The 20,016-nt window shown below is 42.7% G+C and overlaps 2 protein-coding genes across 16 annotated transcripts in view; one reads left to right on the plus strand and one right to left on the minus strand.

Annotated features, from left to right (window-relative positions):
- The window catches only part of dock7 (dedicator of cytokinesis 7), a 53,199-nt gene that overhangs the window by 27,321 nt on the left and 5,862 nt on the right, over positions 1 to 20,016 (minus strand). For all 15 annotated transcript variants that reach the window (XM_042058010.1, XM_042058011.1, XM_042058009.1 and 12 more), the window contains exons 6-16: positions 19,726 to 19,938; positions 19,334 to 19,419; positions 19,183 to 19,249; positions 18,636 to 18,785; positions 17,649 to 17,729; positions 17,054 to 17,216; positions 16,807 to 16,949; positions 16,278 to 16,371; positions 15,637 to 15,799; positions 968 to 1,085; positions 651 to 721 (exon numbers count right to left, since the gene is read on the minus strand). In XM_042058010.1, the coding sequence (XP_041913944.1) occupies positions 651 to 721; positions 968 to 1,085; positions 15,637 to 15,799; positions 16,278 to 16,371; positions 16,807 to 16,949; positions 17,054 to 17,216; positions 17,649 to 17,729; positions 18,636 to 18,785; positions 19,183 to 19,249; positions 19,334 to 19,419; positions 19,726 to 19,938 (1,349 nt within the window). The remainder of the gene's footprint in view (positions 1 to 650; positions 722 to 967; positions 1,086 to 15,636; positions 15,800 to 16,277; positions 16,372 to 16,806; positions 16,950 to 17,053; positions 17,217 to 17,648; positions 17,730 to 18,635; positions 18,786 to 19,182; positions 19,250 to 19,333; positions 19,420 to 19,725; positions 19,939 to 20,016) is intronic.
- Positions 2,951 to 8,351, plus strand: angptl3 (angiopoietin-like 3). The gene is made up of 7 exons (XM_042058031.1): positions 2,951 to 4,862; positions 5,083 to 5,193; positions 5,363 to 5,480; positions 5,586 to 5,699; positions 6,004 to 6,099; positions 7,043 to 7,315; positions 7,470 to 8,351. The coding sequence occupies exons 1-7, from the start codon at positions 4,344 to 4,346 to the stop codon at positions 7,643 to 7,645; spliced, it is 1,407 nt and encodes a 468-aa protein (XP_041913965.1). The 5' UTR covers positions 2,951 to 4,343; the 3' UTR covers positions 7,646 to 8,351.

Raw genomic sequence — 20,016 nt, forward strand, 5'->3', positions numbered from 1 at the left:
TATCTGTGCTCCTAAATTTTTTAACTTGGGCGCACAAGTGCTCCTGGAAAAAAATGTTAGTGTAGAGCCCTGGGTGTCCAAGACAGCCTGGGACACAGTGGCTAACGGAGTGGCAAAACAGATGCAGCAAAAGCAAATGCTTGATATCACAATATGGTTTGTTATCCTAGCTCTCAATGTTGTTAGAATTACTGTTTTCTCCATAAGAGTTCAAACTAAATGCAATGTTTAAGGATAATGAGCTCGCTGTTCAATGTTGGTCATTCTCTTCCAGTTTCACAAGGACACTATTTGAGAAGTCGCTCGGTGAAACGAAACCAACGTGCAGAGTTCCCACACGGCAGGGGCAAATTTCAATGTGCCTGGCCAGGTTGGCTTCAACCCTCTCTGTCAATCAACAGCCACCTCTGGCACATCAGCTGAGGCGCTGGCCCAATCAGTCGCCATCAAACATCACATGGCACTCCACTCACACAGGCCAGCACAGAATAAAATCCACACGGTCCTGTCTCATGGTGGTCAACATGGACAGCCAAATGGCTAGTATCCTGATGATGAGGGAAGAATGTAATCCTGAGACACTTAATGATACCGGTTGACAGACATTTCCTCAGTGGAGAATGGCTGCTCCTCTGCGGTGCGGAACTCACCGGTTATGGTACACCACGGCTGTGTAGGCCTCTTTGGCATACTCGGCACAGCTGGACTTGCCAAAAATCACCTGTAGGAGAAACAGTAAATTAGTACAACTCAGAATAATATGGAGCTACTTCATCCTATTGATCTTGGACGGAAAATGAAAACCATGGTAAAATAGAACTTTAATGTAATAAATGTTTTAAGATTAATTTGAATCCATAGTGGTCTGCCTTGTCTGTCAGAATGTTTGTATGCCTAATTCCAGGGCTAGGTGTTTGCACATGTTCTGTTAATTCCCATGTCATCTGTTTGTATTATTGGTCCTTACAGGCAGGGCATTGCTGACATCCTCTCCATTCATGAACTGCACTTTGACTGTGATGTTGCGGGCAGAACCTTGCCGGTTGGCAAAGTTCAGGCTCTGAGGATACACGTACAGGAGGTTCCTGATGGAGGAAATAAGACACAATCAGAACTGATTAAAGCAGAACTAATACACTTTAGTTCTTGTTACATTTCCAGAATGAAAACAAAGTTTATGGATGAGGCCATCTCCTCCACAGTATCAAAAGAACTAAAACAAAATATCTTCAATTGATGTCTAAGGATTGTCTGCAGAGCTTCTAAGGACCTTGCCAAGGACTGGAGAGTGTGATATTAAGCCTCAAACATTTGTCATACAGAGGAATGTCATTATCAGTAGCACAACAGTGATTCACATAGGGTTAGTTTTTTTCCTGACAGTGCAAGTTCAGAAGATACAGCAGGTCTGCTGAGGAATTGGTGGAAACAAGGGGCTTGACTTCCTACCATTTAGAGTCAGTCTCTCATTGGCCAAGCAAATAGAATAGAACTATTGACCTACATTTTCAGATGGTCATGAGAGCATGTCACTGGGAGTGGGGATAAAGAGTGAAAGGAAACAGAACTGCTCAATACGCAGATAATGAGATCAGTGACAAAGGATGTAGTTATGAAATTGCATCTCCCTAGATTGAATTTAAACGCAGAGTTCTAGTCAACTCACACAATCCAGTACACCAAACCCTCCTGGGCAATAAGGAACAATGACTGCTGGCCTGGGATGTCCACCCACTCAGGCCGCTCTTGTGAGTAAATGCAAGCCTTTTGACTCAGTGGTCACACCAATCCCCTGGGGCGAGGCAGAAGGTTTGAATGGTGCACTGTAACAACAGAGGCATGTCATAACACACTGACCGCAGTGACGTAACTCTGAATCCATAGGGATTTTTTCCAAAGACCGCAGGATTCAGAGAGATATAAACAACCACTGCCTCGCCATATCTCCTCTTCCTTTCCTCTCCTTTGGACATCCTGTAACTTTCTCACGATCACTCTGGTCATGTGATCCTAGGGTTCGTTTTCTTAAGAGGGATTTGTGTACAGAACAAATCTCAAAAATAAATAAATGGCCCAGCTACTGAACCAACATAAGCAAGATCATGTTGATGTGTAACAGCTTACCATATTTATCACACACACTAGATATCAAATCAACTGTACAGATTCTGAGAGAGGAGCATCATGTTCAGTGCAAGTCTACGGCGGAAGAGCAGGTTATCCTTTTCTTCCAGAGATCTGCCAGGGAAGTACAAGATGGCAGTGAAGAGCAGGGTAGATCCCCTCTGGATGAAAAGGGCATGCCTTCCTTAACCCCCAGCCTTTTGTGCATATCAAACGGCAGCAGGGCATTTCAAATGACCCCGAGTACCCTCCTGGAAGCCGACCAATATCTCATTGGCTTATCTGCCTCATCAGACCCACCTGAGGTTTAATCATTCACAAAATCCCCCAACGGTCATCAATGGCAAGACCCGTCGTCCCTCCAGCAACTCATTCCTACACACCCTGGGCCCCCTGGACACACAAAGGGAGGGCGACCATGTTTGCTGTATGTAGAGATCCAAACCAAGTCAAAGGGCCATTTTCCAGGGCAGGCAAGACCCAATCAGACCAAAGCAAATACTAATGAACCATTGTGAATTGGGTTCAGTTGCGAGACTCATTGTTGAAAAAAATTAACACAACCAGAAAATATGGCGGAATATTTGACGAATGCCAAACCAATCTGAATACAAAAATGTGCAATTGACTAACAGTAGTGGTAGATGACCAATTACCCAAGATAGTCAATCGTTATACAAATTACAATTATTTGACCTACTTCTCTCAACTACTGAATCTTTAGCACCTGAAGACGATAAATGTCACTATTTGACAAAATAATTAAATAACTGAAAAAATTGTGGTGGATCAACAAATCACAATATATGGAGCCCTCACAGGATGAAGCGAGATTAGTTTTGTTCATGGTCAGATGTCATTGCAGAATGGGCTAAATGTATCCATTACGGAACAACGTAAAAATGTAGATGAGTAGGCATTATTTAATTCCTGTGAGTAGCACAAACAAGGCAACAATGTGTGAGATCTGGTGTCTGTCTGCCTAACTTTGCTGCTTACAAAAAAGGAACTAGGCTGTGAGAGTTATTTTTGTCACAATTCAAAATGTGCAGTCGTCTGATTATATATTGTCCAAAGCCTTTGTTTCTCCAATAACTTCACTGAGAACACACATGGGTGCACTAAAGATATGGAAGCGCTAGGTACGCTGGAGAGCGCTCACCCATGACTTGCTGTCACAGAGTGATTCATGGAGTGAATGCTCTTGCACGCATGTAGAGAGCGTGATGTAAAGATAAGGTCCAGGAATTACACCCAAGCCATGATAAAACACACAATTTCAGAAGATTCCATATTCTATCAAGATCTTCCCACATCAAGAAAACAGACAGCGATTTCGAGAAATGTATTAAAAAAAGAGAAGAAGACTGCTGAATACCAACACATATATAAGGCATTGGTCGAACATATTGCATTATATCATATGATGAGGACTATTTTGAATGTATGTCTCAAATCAACTGCCTCTGTAACTGGGTAAGAAAATCGCAAACATCATTGTTATAAAGCAACAAGAACGTTACTCTTGAGGTAAAACATAATGTACCAGCAAGGAAAATTCTACCCATTCTAAAAAATTAACAACAAAATATACTTTCACTAGCTGGATGAGCTCAAGCCCATGTATTGATCACATCTTCCATCTCTTGTGCCCAGAGTCAGGGGACAGCAATGATGATCCACGGGCAACACAAACTCATCTAGACCAGAGAGTGATGCAGTGCTGATTCAGCAGGTGTCTAAATCAAACTCTCAGACAGAAAAACTGCATATTTTATTATTGTCCGCACTCAGCTCTGCTGTGAGTCCCTTCTTCAGCATCCAGCTGTGATATGATGAAATAGATCAGGGAAACATGGATCATCAGCATTCTGGATTCATTGCTCATTCTTCTCTCATCTGTTTAATCATCAACTCATACTCCCTCCCCCATCAGAGTGGAGGTATATAACAGAGTTCCTCACCCTGTTTGGACATCGTCCTCATACAAGACGAGAAAGGGAGAGGGGAAGAGATAGGGAGAGACGAGAGAAAGAGAGAGAGAAAGAGAAAGAAAGAGAGAGAGAGAGAGAGAGAGAGAGAGCGCAGTTAGACAGGCAGATTAATGTTGAGACTCTGATAGAACGAAGGGGAAGGAAAAAAAGACAGCAAGAATAACATCCCCCAGAGACCAAAAGATATTAAATAAGGCAAGCCTAGGAAGCACATAGTAAGTAAGAATGAAGGCCCTTTGTCTGTTATTACTGCTGCTGGGTCTAAGCAATGCTGCTGTCGCTCTCCCAACTCTTCCCAGCCTCATCACCGATGCCCCCACCCCCACAGCTCAAGCCCTGGGTGAGGGCAAATCACGATTTGCCATGCTGGACGACGTCCGTCTCCTAGCCAACGGTCTCCTGCAGCTGGGTCAGAGCTTGCGGGAGTTTGCGCACAAGACCAAAGCCCAGATCAACGACATCTTCGAGAAGCTCAACATCTTCGACCGCTCCTTCTACCAGCTCTCGGTGGTCACCAGCGAGATCAAGGAGGAAGAAGAGGAGCTGAAGAAGACCACCACCTTCCTGAAGGTGAACAACGAGGAGATCCGGAATCTTTCCCTGGAGATTAACACCAAGATTGACGGCATCCTTCAGGAGCGCTCGCAGCTGCAGACCAAAGTGGGGGGGTTAGAGGAGAAGCTCAAGGGGCTATCGCAGACCATGATGCCCGCCGAGCAAATCCACGAGATTACCACCCTCAAGGTGAGTGACCAGCTATGTAGCTACTCATAATTCATACTGTTTAGCATAGCAGAGCCTGCTATTAGACACTGCACTTTTGTACATTTTTGCCAGGTTTTGTCAATTGTTTTTATGTAATTGAGCAATGTAAAGCACATGAAGGATTTTACTGAAAGGCTTTTTAGAAGCATCAAACCATTCAAAATGGACAATTCTAAGCAGTGCAGATGGTGTGTTTTAGGATGTGATTGAGTCTCAGGAGAGAACCATCACAGACCTGCTGAAGGCTGTGAGGGAACAGAACGAGCAGCTCAACTACCAGAAAAACAAGATTAAGGGTCTGGAGGACAAGGTAAGCCAAATTAGGACCAGTTTTGGATTTCAAACATGCTTTGAAAGGCTGAATATTACATAAATATTTATTGAAGGAATGTCAATTATGAAAGTTATAGACCATAAAACACTTAAAAAAAACTCAAGTAAAACTGCAGCAATAATGGATCTTCAAAATTCTGTTTCAGCTTAACTTTGACACTTTCCAAGAAACGTCTGAGAAGCCAACCAATTCTGAGTCTGATGTTCCAAGCCTTCTCCATTACCTCACAGACATCTCGACAAACAGCAGCACCAACATTACTGGTACTACAACTGCAATAAACATTCTTTTTGCAAATGCAATTTGAAAATATTGCCATTTCTATTCAATGATTGCTTAACCAAGTGTGGTCCTTAAACTGCTTACAGATCTCCCCATGAACTGCAATGAGATCTTCAACAAAGGACAGAGGAACAGTGGGGTATACGCCATCAAGCCAAATCAATCACAGCCTTTCAATGTGTTCTGTGAGATGAACTCTGGTAAGACAGCAGTCTCTTCCACAAACTAATCCATTTCCAACAGGACAGAAATGACTGATAAATGGAAGGAAACAGATAACTTGTAGAAGCAATGCAGTCTAAAAATGTACTGATCTGCATTCTAAATGTCATTCAAATCACTGAACTTTACAGCAAAACGTTCTAAGAAGCATGCAGCACATGCATGATCAACAAACACTTGCACGCTGTTTGTTCTGTAGGACCCTTATCACAAGACACTGCTCTCTTTATCTTAGGCTTTTCCTGTTTGTTTATGCCCCTCCTCTGTCTGTGTGTCATGCAGATGGTGGTGCTGTTGTCATTCAGCGCAGAGAAGATGGCTCTGTAGATTTTGACCAGACCTGGGAGAAGTATGAGCAAGGCTTTGGGGACTTAAAGCGTAAGGAAATATTTAAGTAACATTGCTTCCATGGTGTACACAAATGAAAGGATTTTCAATGGAACACTGGCTTCATTCTGTCGACCAGTTAGACATACATCCTTAGCCAGCCAGGAGGAAAAATAGCTGTCAGAGTGCATCCGACGGATGCCTGTGAACATTTCCGAGCAGACGGCTGACAGTTTAGATGCCTCAATTGTTTGTCCTGACAGGGCACTGACAGGCTATTACACAAGCCACACCTGGAGGCAAGCCAAGAGACACAAATCAGAGCGCATTCCCAAATGCCTAAACCAAGACCTGCAGCTAGGAATGCCTCACGCATAATGACTTTCCTGTGTGAGAACTGATGAGTCAGCCAGAGGCCTGATGTCAGCAGTTAGAGCTCAGACACCAGAGAACCGCCACCAGCAGAATGCAACATAGCTGAAAGCCATCGACACCAATTGTGTCGGCATACACAAGTTGCTCTCTTACGACGGATAAAATGACATACACTGTGCATCATGTAACAAGGATATTAGTGACAAAGTATTAGGGACAAGTTCACAGTGGCATTTTAAAGAAATTAAAATATCCGTACAATTTTTGCTAATATTATTTAGAACGAAGGGAAAGAAACTAATGCAGGCACCTCAAGTATGCTGCCAGTTTGTAAGAGCAATTTTAAGACTGTGCTGTTAACTCGAACTGTCCATACCCTAAGATCTCTAAAAGGCCCATAGCCAAATCAAACATTTTTTTCTCTCTAACCCAAATAATGGAAAAGAAATTGTGCAAATATATACATTATATACAAACTACAAGTCAGAGTTCAGGGTTCAGAGTCCACAGTTTTTGGGTTCACAGCATGACAAGTGACTCAGAAGGCTGTTAAGCAATGGATAAAATGTCTGTTAGCAGAATCCAAATAGCTGACCCTGGTGCTGTTGTGTTTGAGCAGAGGAGTTCTGGCTGGGGCTGGAGAAGATCTACGCCATCGCCAGGCAGGGGGAGAGTGTGATGCTCATCCAGCTGGAGGACTGGAGGGAGGAGACGCGCTCCATCGAGTACCTGTTCACACTGGACGGCCCCGCCACCGACTACACACTCCACCTGACGCGCCTGAGGGGAAACCTGCCCGACGCCATGAGCAACCACACAGGCATGAGGTTCTCCACCAAAGACAGAGACAACGACAACCATGAGGACTCCAACTGTGCTCGCAACTACACTGGTGAGATGGCCACCTCCTTTTACACTGACAAGGTGTTGGCAATGATAATGTTGAATTGGTGCAAAAACCATCCAGACACACTATTTAGGGAAAAGTTATGGAAATTGTTATGGACCTTCTTTATTGAACTACATGTCTTCTTCATTTCTCATAGGTGGCTGGTGGTTCAATGCCTGTGGAGACACCAACCTTAATGGCAGGTACTTATGGCTCAAGTCACGTGGGCGCTCTCTGAGAAGGAAAGGAATCTACTGGAAGCCAGGGAAAGGCAGCCCCTACACCCTAAAATCCACCAAGATCTCCATACAACTAGCACCCCAACGTCACTGAGGAGCACACTAAGCCCTCCCAGTCAGCACGAATTGAGAAGCAGCAGGCATCCACACAAAATACGTGACTCGCTTCAGTCTGATGCAACATCGTGTCAATGATCTCTTACCAGAGGACTTCAGACAGACCAACAAATGTTTAGCAAAGAAAACATGTTTGAGTCTAGACCTGCGGGTGCTAGACTGACAGTGAAATACTTAGCATAGATAGCTTCCATAATATGAGTGTAAAATACATAACAATGTCACTGCAAAAGATAACTGACTGATAAGCATGCTGCATACAAAACCATCTTCCTGGGCCAGAACATCTGAAGTAGTAGCAAACACCTCATCTGGTCAGAACCTAATAGAGGGCCATCACTACATTCCATTTATTGTAGATTAGGTATCAAGGCCCATCGTTTTATCTTGTTGAACCAGGTGCAACTGAATGTGTGTGTGTTTGGGAAAAAACAACTAACCATTAGTATAGAAATGTTTCACTATGTTATTTATACTGTCTTACAAATTGTATTTAAGGTGTAATGTATACTGTATTTAAACCATTTTCATAACCATTCCACAACAGGGGCTTTATAGCATTAGCTTTTACTTATTACTGAGTCATATTGATTCTTGCTAGATATTCTGCGTACATGGACTGTATTTGTTTACTGAGACTTTCTCTAACCTAATTACAGAAACTCTTATCATATTTATAATAGAATACAATTAAAAATATTTAAAAAGATTCAAATTAGACTGGACTGGAGTCACTTTATTTGTGATGTGTGTGCAAATGAGGTCCTAGGCCACAGTTTCTCATCAAAACACATGAAGTAATTAGTAAATTACCCTGAATAGGAATTGACCGTGGGTTCACATTTGAAAGTCCTTTTAATTGTGAATTCTTTAATGGTCATCTAACTAATTTGTTATCTTTTTTTTTTTGCCCACCACCACCCCCCCTCTTCGGAGGACAACTTTATTTTTATTTAAGTAACATATTTTTCAAAGTGCAAATACAATTGTCCTACCTCACCATGTGAATTGAAACATAAAAACACATGAAACGCAATAAGGTAACGTAGACAAGTGAGACAGATAGACAGACAGATAGACAGACAAACAAACAGACAGACATACAGACACGCAGAGACATACAGACAGATAGACACGCAGAGGGACAGGACGATGACAGCTGACAGGATGGGACTCAGTTTTTTTGTAATTGAATGGAAAGGTCTGTGAGTGGTCATGGTAAAGGGCTTTGGTAACATGCTATGTTTGGGTGTTGCTAGTGTGTGTCTATATGTAAAGTGGTGAATGTAGGGGGGAAAGGAGGAAATAAGGTTAAATAAAATAAATTAAGTTTAATCAATCAATTGATTAATTAATCAAACAATCAACAAATCAAATCAATCAAACAAATAGACAGATAGATAAAGACAGAAGGGGGCAAGGAAAAGGGGGGAGCGTTTGGGGTTATGGTTTTGTTGAATTTAAAAATGATAGAAAGGGAGACCAGGTGTTTTCAAAGGCTGACATTTGCTTCTCTCTATGTGCATGATGTTTTTCTATTGTAATATATTCTGTGATTAAGTTTTTCCAGTGATTGATATGGCATGATTTCTTTGATTTCCAGTTTTGGAGGACTACTTTCTTAGCGACAGTTAGAGAGATGAGCAAGGGTTTTTTGAAGTGTTGCATAATGTGGATTTCAGAAATGTCATTAAGAAGACAGAGTGTTGGAGATGATGGGATTCTGGAGTCCAGGATTTTAGATAGTGCCTCAGTGATTGTGACCCAAAAAGAGTGGACAGGTTGACATAGCCACATGGCGTGCAGGTAGTCGTCTGTGCTACCTAAAGTGCATTGTGAACAAATATCTGTGTTAGTTAAGCCCATTTTAAACATTTTACTTTGAGTGATGTGAGATCTATGAATGACTTTATACTGTATAAGCTGTAAATTTGTGTTAGTGGTCATGGAAAATGTGTTATTGCAGATTTGTTCCCAATAATCAGGGTTGGGAGAGAACGCCAAGTCATTTTCCCACTTAGTTATTGGGAGTGTTATTGTTGTTTTTAGGTTTGTGATCAGTATATATAGCTGGGAGGTTAATTTTTTGAAGTTATTAATTTTCATAATTTTTTCTACAAGTTCAGATGGTTGTAATGTGTTGTTGGTGAGGCTTGTTTTATCTTTAATTTTAAGTTTAAGATGTTGATAATGAAGGAATTGTTCTCTCCCAACCCCATATTTCTGTGTCAGTGTATCGAATGACATGAATATGTGGTTGTCAAACATGTGGTGAAGATGTGAGATTCCTTTTTGTTCCCATGTGGAGAAGTGGAAAGGTTTATTCTGTAATGTGAACACTGGATTGTGCCAGAGTGGGGTGTACCTGTTTAGTGCTAGTGATGATTTTGTGATTTGGTTTGTTTTCCACCAGGCTGTCAGAGTTGAATTGATGGTAATGTATTGGCAGAAGTTGGATTTTTTTATTGATTCTGAGTAGAAGGGGAGGTCTGCTATTCTGATATCTGTACATTGGTTTTGTTCTAGTTCCAGCCATGGGTAATTGTGATTTTGTATGTTGATCCATTTAACTAGGTATTGTAACTGATTTGCAAGGAAGTAGTGATGGAAGTTTGGTGCCTCAAGGCCGCCATGTGATTTTTTATTTTGCAGTGTTGAGAGTGATATTCTGGGTTTTTTTCCTTTCCAATAGAATTGCGTTGTTAATGAATTGAGAGTTTTAAACCAATTGTCTGTGGGAGTAGTGGGGATCATGGAGAAGAGGTAGTTAATCTGAGGGAGAATTTTCATTTTGACGGCGGCTATTCTTCCGATGAGTGTGAGTGGGTGTTTTGACCAGCGTTTGAAATCCTCTTTCATTTTCCTGAGGAGAGGAGTGTAGTTGAGGCTAAAAAGCTCTGACAGCCTGGGGGAAATATGAATCCCTAGGTATTTGATGTTGCCAGTTTGAAAGTGGGGGGAAGTATCCTGAGCTCCAGAATCCCATGCATTATCGGAAAGGGGCAGTACGATTGATTTGTTCCAGTTGATGGTGTAATGTGAAACACTAGAGAATCTATTGATGATATTGAAAGTTTCTTTAAGTGACACATGTGGGTTCTGTGTATAAAGTAAGAAGTCATCTGCATATAAACTGATTTTGTGTTGTACGTTTGCTGCCTGAATACCTTTGATTATGTGGTTTTGTCGTATTGCGGCTGCAAGGGGTTCAATGAAGATGGCAAAGAGGGAAGGCGAGAGTGGGCATCCCTGTCTGGTGCCCTGGTGCAGTGTGAAACTCTGAAGTGATTCCGTTAGTGGTGATTGTTGCCCTTGGTGATGTGTATAATGTTTTAATCCAGTGGATGAACGACTCTCCGAAGCCAAACCTGTGGAGAGTGTTGAATAAAAAAGACCAATTTACCTTATCAAAAGCTTTTTCTGCATCAAGTGAAATGATAATGGTTTTCTGTTGTGATTCTTGTGATATATTGATTAGGTTGAACAGTCTGCGGAGGTTGTCTGTGGCGTGTCTATTTTTAATGAAGCCTCTCTGATCTGGATGAATGAGTATGGGAGTGACTGTTTCTATTCTGGTGGCTAGTGCTTTGGTGATAATTTTCAAGTCAGTGTTCAGTAGTGACAGAGGTTGGTAGCTAGAGGGCTGAGATGGATCTTTGTTTGGTTTTAACAATAAGGTCATAGCTGCTGTATTCATGTGTGTGGGTATGGTGGAAGAGGATTTAATTTCTATAGTTACTCTGTTGAATAGTGGTGCTAATATGTCCCAAAAGTGTCTGTAGAATTCGGCTGGGAGTCCATCTGGCCCGGGTGATTTGTTGCTAGGAATTTTATTGAGTGCTTCGGTGAGTTCGTTGAGGCTAAGAGGTGCGTCTAGAGTGTTGGTTTGTTCTTTAGTTAATTTGGGTAAAGTCACATTGTCTAGAAAGGTGTCTATTTCCAGTTGTGTTGGTTGGTGGGTGGGGGAATAGAGGTTGATGTAAAAGTTCCGAAAAATGTTGTTTATATCCTGTGGGTCTCGATTAATGTTTCCTGCAGAGTCCAAAATGGATGGGATGATTGATTTCTCTTTTTTGTGTTGGAGTTGATTTGCCAAATATTTACTGTTTACTTTATTGCTGTATTGAAAACCATTATATTTCAGTTGTTGCATTTGGTATTGTGTTTTTTTCTGTATGATATCGTCAAGTTGTGTTCTGAGTTTTTTTAATTCTTTTTGTTTTGGTTCACTGGGGTGGTGGGATATTTCATTTGTTAAATGTTTGATGTTTTGTTCCAATGTGTTTTCCAATTGCTGTTGCTGTTTTTTCTTATATGAGGAGTATGAAATGATTTTGCCTCTGATTACGGCTTTCCCAGTTTCCCATAGCAGTGAGGGAGAAGAGTCCGGAGAGTCGTTCATCTCCAGAAAGAATGCCCACTCTCGCCTTATAAGGGTAGTAAAGTCGGGGTCTTCTAACAGTGATGTGTTGAATCGCCATGTGGTTGAAGTTTTGGTATATGTCTGAGTATTTATAGAGAGGGAAACAGGGGCATGATCGCTAATTACTATTGAGTGGATTGTGTTATCTGATATCTTGGGTATTAGTGAGTTGCTGACTATAAATAGATCAATTCTAGAGGAGCATTGGTGAACTGTTGAAAAATATGAATATTCTCTTAGAGAGGGGTTGCTCAACCTCCAACTGTCGCTAAGGCCATAGTCCTCCATATATTGTTTTATTGTGTTAGTGGAATGCCAAGTTCTTGAGTTGCCAGAGGTGCTTGAGCGGTCAATTGTGGGATTAATGACAGTGTTGAAGTCTCCTGCTATGATGAGGTTGTTGGAATTGGATAGCATGGAGAAAAGGTTGAAAAAAAGATGGGTCGTCATTGTTTGGGCCATAAATGTTTGCCAGTGTAAATGTTGTATGGTTGAAAACTGCGTTTTTTATGATGAATCTTCCTTCTGGGTCTGTGATAGATTGGTTTAGTGAGAACTGAATGTTTTTGTTAATTAGAATTGAGACACCTCTTTGTTTGCTGTTGCATGTTGAAGAGTATATTTTATCAAATTGACCGAATTTAAGATTCTGTATTTCTGTGGCTGTTAGATGTGTTTCTTGTAGGAAGCAAATGTCAGCCCTTAATTTTGTCAGATGATTGATTACTTTAAGTCTTTTGGATTGATTACGGAAGCCACGTATATTCCATGATATCAATTTAAGTGGAAGCATGAATGTATGTCAGGTATGTCAGAATTGTGTGCTGGTGTGTGTATTTGGATTAGGGGACATTTACAATGGCAAAAATAAACGGAGAGGGAGGGAGAAGAGGAAGAGATAGAGGGGTTCAGTTGAGTGGATATGTTGTCTGTGTTTTTGGACATCAGTGTTGGATACATGTGTGTTGTATCTTGCATAGCATGTTTACCATTCTTTTCCCTTGAGGTTGAACTGAGAGGTAGGAGTGCTGAGGAGTAGAGGCCTAAACAGACACTGAACAAGGGGATTTTACATAAATTGACAAAGACAGACAAAGAGACAGGACATGAACAGACAACATGCAGAGAGTAATACATTAAGAGAGCGAAAGAGAGAGAGAAAAACGGTTGAATAAAAAAAACAAAAAAAAACAAACAAGCAATCAAGAGAAAAAAAGAGAGAAATAAAAAAAAAAAAACTGAGTGAGCACGTAGGGAGAGTAACCTGTAGGGCTAGCTAGTTCTGAGAGCTAGGAGGTGTAATTATGATTGTGTGGTCAGAAAAGCCAGGGTGTGATTTCTGGGCTTCTGAATAATTGTCCGTTTATGTATAGTTTGTCAACTGCCAAGACTGCACGTATGTTGTTTTTCCGTTGTTCCTTTAGTATGGGGTAGAGCGCTTTCCTTTGTTCGTTTATTTCCCGTGGGTATTGGTCGTTCATTCCGAAATTGGTGTTCTTGAGTAGTTTTCCTTTGCTTTTGAGAAGTTCCTTGTGCTGATAGTGTTCGAATTTGACGATGATGAGCCTGGTTTTGTCCTCCTGCACTTTGCCGAGACGGTGAATTCGGTGGAAAGTGATGTTACTGGCAATTTCGGCTGGTATTTTGAGTTGAGTTTGCATGAAGTTTTGAATATATAGTTCTGGATTGTCGGGTGTCGTTTCTGGAATTCCTGAGAAAATGAGATTGTCACGCATCGAGCGGGTTTGAATGTCAAGAATGGTTTCCTTCATTTGTTTGTTTTCGACGGTGACTTTTTGCATTTGCTGAGTTAGAGTTGTGACGGAAGTTTTGAGGTCCTGATTTGACTGTTCAAGTGTTTTAATCTGGTTGTGGGCGAATTCCAGGCTTTTGCGCATATCGTTTAGCTCCTCGTGAATAGTGACCAACATGTCCAGTTTTTTGTTAATGCTTGCAAGAACACTAACCTCAACTTCGGTGGTGTGCAGATCGTCCGTATCCGTTGCAGAGTCTCGCTTTCTCCTCTTTGTATCAGGTTGTTTGTTTGTTTCTGTGTCCATGGTTGAATGAAGTTGGTGATAGCGGTGGTCAATGAAATCTTCCAGGTCCGTTAAATTCTCCAGAGTGTAGTCCAGTTGTAGTGCGTGTGGCAATTGATGTAGCGTTTATTTGTTAGGTCCGGGAAGAAGAGAAATAAGTTTTAAATCGGAAAAGTTGCTCTAGCCTACTGTTTTGGTTGTCAGCAGTGCGTCGCCATGTTTGATCTCACCTCAAATGCTCAGATCTCGCGCTACTCACAGCAGCTGCTCCTCCAGAGGCTGCAGGACATCACCACACCCAGGTACCACTCTAATTTGTTATCTTAAAAATCAGAAACACCCTGGCTCCCTGACAACTACATGCTGATGTGAAGAAATCAGTGTGAGGCCATATGTATATGAGCATGGCTAGGCCGCACAATGAAGGACAGTGGCCTGAGCTGAGCTGGCACTCCTTCACAAACTGAGCTGCACTCCAACTATTTCAAAGATCATGGCACTGATGTGGGTTATCCAGGTTGCATCAATCAGCACTGACCCAACTCAGGGTCTCTCTCTGGGCAAACAGCAGGGCTGCCAGCACCAAGTTATCACCAGTCAACAAACATGACCTCAGAGGACATGGGGCGGGGCAGCGCGACACACACACACATACACACAAAGTGAGAACTGATACCAATCTATGCCAGTGAGGCCTTGACTAAAATAGAAACACAAATTGCAAAGGGTCAAAGCCTATGGGTTGTCAAAATGCTGTTGTGTTGCAGCCCATTGGGTGGCAAGTCACCTTGAGGAGCTCCCCAGCTGAACCTTACAGTACACACACAGGTGCAGAGTTACTGCTGATCAATGTCTATGTTGAAATAGACAAATGCAACATACAGCAAACAAACTCAAAGCACATTTTTTTGAAAGCGGTACATGAAAAACCACATGGCACTGAGCACATAAAAGTGGTCATGGCGGTAACGGTGAACTCACATTGGGTCACTGAGCACGTCAGAGATCCAGACCCTTGACCGTGGCACATCAAATTATAAAAAAAACCAGCAAACTTCCCTTCTCTCACACACACAAACTAACACACACGCAGACACAATTGAAAACACCACGAGACATGCGGCTAGACAGGACATTGTTTAACGGCTCTGACACACAGTTGCGTGCGTTGCAGTGCTGGACACGCATCCCGTTCACTTTACATGGGCTCACGTCATCTGTTGCCCAAATTAATTGTGGGTCCGTTGTGTCGCGTTGCTCCCGTCGCTCGCGTTGAGAAGTTCAACCTTTGCTGCACCGACGGACGGCACCAGCCAATCAAATTACGAACAAGAGAACAACAGACGGCACCAGCCAATCAAATTACGGTTATACCTTAAGTCATTTGCATAGCTACCGTTGGGAACACCCACGGGCATGCGTTGACGGAACGCAACTGTGTGTGGAAGCCGTAACTGAACTGGAACGCCTCCAATTCACCTCCTCAACAAACCAGTGTCAGCATACCTGTAGTTGGTGTTGGGCACATAAACATCTCTGGGGGGGAACTCGAGGATCTCTCTGGTGGGACGCACCCTGCTGTCGGGATAGGGCTTGACCTGCAGCAGCTCAGGGGTCAAGCAGTAGTGAGGATTCTCAGGGGCCGGGGAAATGTCCAGTTTCAGCTGGGCTGCGGAGCGCAAGAGAGCAATGATTATAAAAAGGTGGGATTATAAAAGGTGGGACAGCAAGTTCTTAGACTTGTCTTCTGTATTTTCTTTGTGTTGGGTTACAGTTTCCATGTGATTTTTAAAGATCCAGGACTTCGATTTTACCATGTAGTTGAAGTGATGTCCTGTATCCTGTGTACTTTACATTTCTCGATCTCTTTAATGTATGCTCCTCTTTCCTATCTGACAACTGAAACAGTGGAATTTGAGCCCTAAGGGACAGCATTTGGCTTACGACATATTTGGCTTGTCCACAGTCTTTGTGCTCCAGAGAATTCTGTACTGGCTGCAAGCCAAGTTTGAGTTGATTGCATAATATACATAAATAGAGACAGGTTTTGGGTCCACAACACAAGGACTTGTTTCTTAACAAAGGCACTACACGTCCCTTGGCTGTCCTACTCGGCCCTGTGTCCCTACTGGGTTTGGGCCTCTCACCTGTGATGGGCCTGAGCCTGCGGAGCACAGAGGAGGGCCTCCTCATGTCAGCTAAGAACTTATAGAGGTCCTCATCACTCAGACGATCACCCTCCTGTTACACACACAAACACACACACACACAACCATCACAACACAGATCCAAGGATGAAGGCTGATTACCACATAACGGGCAAAGCATAGTAGCTCCACCCAGCAACATCAGATAAGCAAACACTGACTTTCCAGCTGATGGCTACAAAAGGATTTACTTTATTTACTGGGCATCTGTCCATTTGGTAACATCAGCACAGTGAGCCAGAACCACATTCAGAGTTTGAATGTTTACCTGAAGCTATTATTGAACCGGAGAAAAATGGTGTTGAAGGACAAATGAGTACGCCAAAAGAATAAATGAAGCCTTCAAACAGACTTTGTTTAAGTCTTCAGAAAAGGGTCACAACAAGTCATTATCAATGTCAGATAAGACATATGGCATATATAATATCAATCATTTCTATTCTGGCCAGCAGGGAAGAGCACCCCTGACCTGCTTGAAGAAGTTGGTGACGGTGAGAGTGGCTGGCCGAAAGCTGGTCAGGCTGCAGGACTCGTCCCCACTGGTGGTCCTCTCCAAGGAGCGCCGGCCCACAATGCTCGAGTTCCTACGCTCTGACCAGGACCCTTTCCGCTCTGCAATGGTCACATAAGTGAAGGGTCAAAGGTGAGAAACTGGCACACGGTACGAGCCTAGATCTGGTATTGCTATGCTGCAGGGCATGGGGTGTGGTGGTCACCTGGCAGGCCCATCTCCAGCTCGGTGTCCCTCTCCAGGCTGCCGGCGCTGTTCACGATGTTCATCAGGTGGATGGCCGTCCAGGCGAAGGGCATGCGGTACCGGCCCAAGCGCTGGCAGAACTGCTCCGACTGGCCACGCAACTTCTCCAGCTTCTCTTTGTTCTGACCAACAAAAACAGTGACCAATCAATACTGTACTCCTCACTTAAGCATATTTGCTTGCATAGTGCTAGAACACAGGAGAGTACCAGTAGTTGTCAGACATTTTTGCCGCATGTGTTGTCACATGGTCCAAATGACTCTATTGCAACGTGTTGGTTTTCATTCTACACATATATGGGAAAAGGGTCATTGTGACTGTAAACCTTTGCGACTGTAAAGTTGCATTTGAATGACCACAGCTGTTCTGGGGTAGACCCCTCTGTGCTTTGCTTCTGTTATTCACCACACTGTTACTCAAGCATTCACAGAGTAACCTCAGCCCCTCACAGGCCATAACCTCAGCTCTGACACAACACACTGGACCTAAATAATCAGCTTTGGTGTGGGCAGCAACTGGCAAGCTGGTGACCCTTACTGGATTAGCAGACTTACTTTAGGGGCGTCGGCTTCTTTGAATACCATGTATGGCTCTGCACACTCTCCAATGTCTCCTTGCTGTAATACTTTCTCCAACTAGAAATCAAACAAAGTGCAATGAATGAACCTAAATCCTTATGGAAAAGGGAGAAATGACATCACCAGTATGTGTGTGGGTGTAGACTGCTTTGTACATGTTATCACAATGTGCAGATACTCTATATGCATTTGCTCTTATCTAAAGCAGCATGCAAGGGTATAAATCCTACATTTCCATGTCCATGTTCCACGTTTCCAACAGTCCATGACTGTTTAACCAATGGCTTAGCTGTTTTAAAGCAACAGCAAAGCACTTTTCCTGTCGCACGCACGCTATTTGTTTATCCAGCACTGGCTTTGGAAATAACGAGGTCTACAAACAAGGTAGAGTAGGTTGCATGTTTTTATGAAATTATGATGTATTGCGACATCAGAAGCAAGTCAAATTTGTAGTTTCTTATGTCTCATTCCATCGAACTACAGATCTGCTACCTGATCTGGCAAACTTGCATAGTGCGGTTATAGCCGATAGAGGGTCGCGAAGAGAATGCAGAAGTGCCGTTCACCCTGTTACTAGTTGATGAACCACTGAAATGATTTTGGAAACAATATTTTAAAGGTACAAAAAACTCTTTGGTGTTTCTTTAACAAGATGCTCTACCAATTCAGCAAGCTTATGGAGGCCTCAGAAATGAACGTCCTCTTTACTGAAACAATCTAGGGTTAGGGATATTCACTCATGTAATATGCATACAGTCTATGCAAAATATACAGCACAGAAGAGATTGTGAATTAGTTGCTATGGTCATTGAAATGTTTCCTCTCTGATATGAACAGGCAGAGGATCCCATAACAGACAGGAGTTCATCATGAGGACATTCATTGAACTGTTGAGTAACACAAAACCTCAGAACAGCCCATCTCCCATGAGAGTTCTGGAGTGCAGAGACTTCAGCCACTGACCTTGATCACCAGGAAGACATCTTGGGAAGGATAGGTGATCGAGAAGATGGCGGATCGAGCCAGAGTGGAGATGGCAGCCGTCTGGATGTGAGGCTTCAGCATGGCTTTGGTTTGCTCCGAGTTCAAGTCAAAGAAGAAGTTCTCTGATATCTGACAAAGGACAGAGATAATTCAGATGAGAAAAACACATTTCCAGCAGGGCTTAGTAGCTCCCTCTAGTGCTGGTCAGAAAGTATTGAAATATGGACAATAATAGAGAAAGTGCCTCACAGTTACAATGAACTGGGTCATTTTGGGCACACAAAAGTGTACGGTTTGCAATTCATACATTTCATAACATTCTCAAATGTGCAACTCAAACATGACCTTGCAAAGAGATGTGTTCTGCAGGATGGTGACAGAATACCAGTGTGCATTTTCTATCACCTCAGATAGTGTTCCATAACATAATGATAGACTCAGCTTATTCTTGGGAGACTAAGGTCACTGTTAACAGCTTTTCTCCCACAGTGCAACTCTGCAGATGTGTCACAAACCGGTGTCTCACCTTTTTCTTCTCCTTGACATCATACAAGGCCAAACTTGCAAATATTGGTTCGATTTCAATCTCAAACCTCGGAAGAAAAAAACAGCATGTGTCAGCACAAAGCATCTTGCAGGCGAACACAGTAAAAAGGTTTTAAACGACCTCCACTCACTTCAAGGACAAGCACTTCACCAGCAGTCTCTGACCAAAGTGCTCTTTTGGGACCTCGGGCACACAGTGACGCTCTATTGGCTCCTCCTGTGAGACAAGCAAAACCATGAAGCAGACGAGCAGACCAATTAGTACAAAATACGCATTCATGAAACTGTGCATGACTTTGTCTGAGTTAATGAGGGAAGGATGTTTTTAACTCAGGTCAGCACAATTTTCAATGTACGTACTTAACAATTAGTTAAGTACGTACATAAACGTTTACATAAAATGTAAGAAAAAATGGAAACAAGTCATGCTATTTACTGTAATCCAACACTAAGGCTGCTGATGTTAGATTTCCAAGTTGCAAATAAAGACCACGTCCTCAGTTTATTTGTGTGTATTGAGTACCTCATCCAGGGCTGGATGCAGGGCGAAAAGCTCGCGGTGCCTATTGGACTTCCGCTGGTCCTCATTGTGCCGGTCAATTTCTTCGTTTGGGGCGCGGTCTAGCAGATGAGGCAGGAGGGCATCAGGCTGGGAGTTCTTCAGATCGAAGATGCTACAGGCCCAGCTGCCCCGAGGCGTGTCATCAATGGACATGGACCTCCGCTTCAAGTCATCCTAAAGAGACGTTTACAACGTTTACAACTACAATAGAGCAAAGGCAATAGCAAGGGGGATAATTACTTTTAATTCATC

Source organism: Alosa sapidissima, chromosome 12 (assembly GCF_018492685.1).
Source record: "Alosa sapidissima isolate fAloSap1 chromosome 12, fAloSap1.pri, whole genome shotgun sequence".
Classification (NCBI taxonomy): domain Eukaryota; kingdom Metazoa; phylum Chordata; class Actinopteri; order Clupeiformes; family Clupeidae; genus Alosa; species Alosa sapidissima.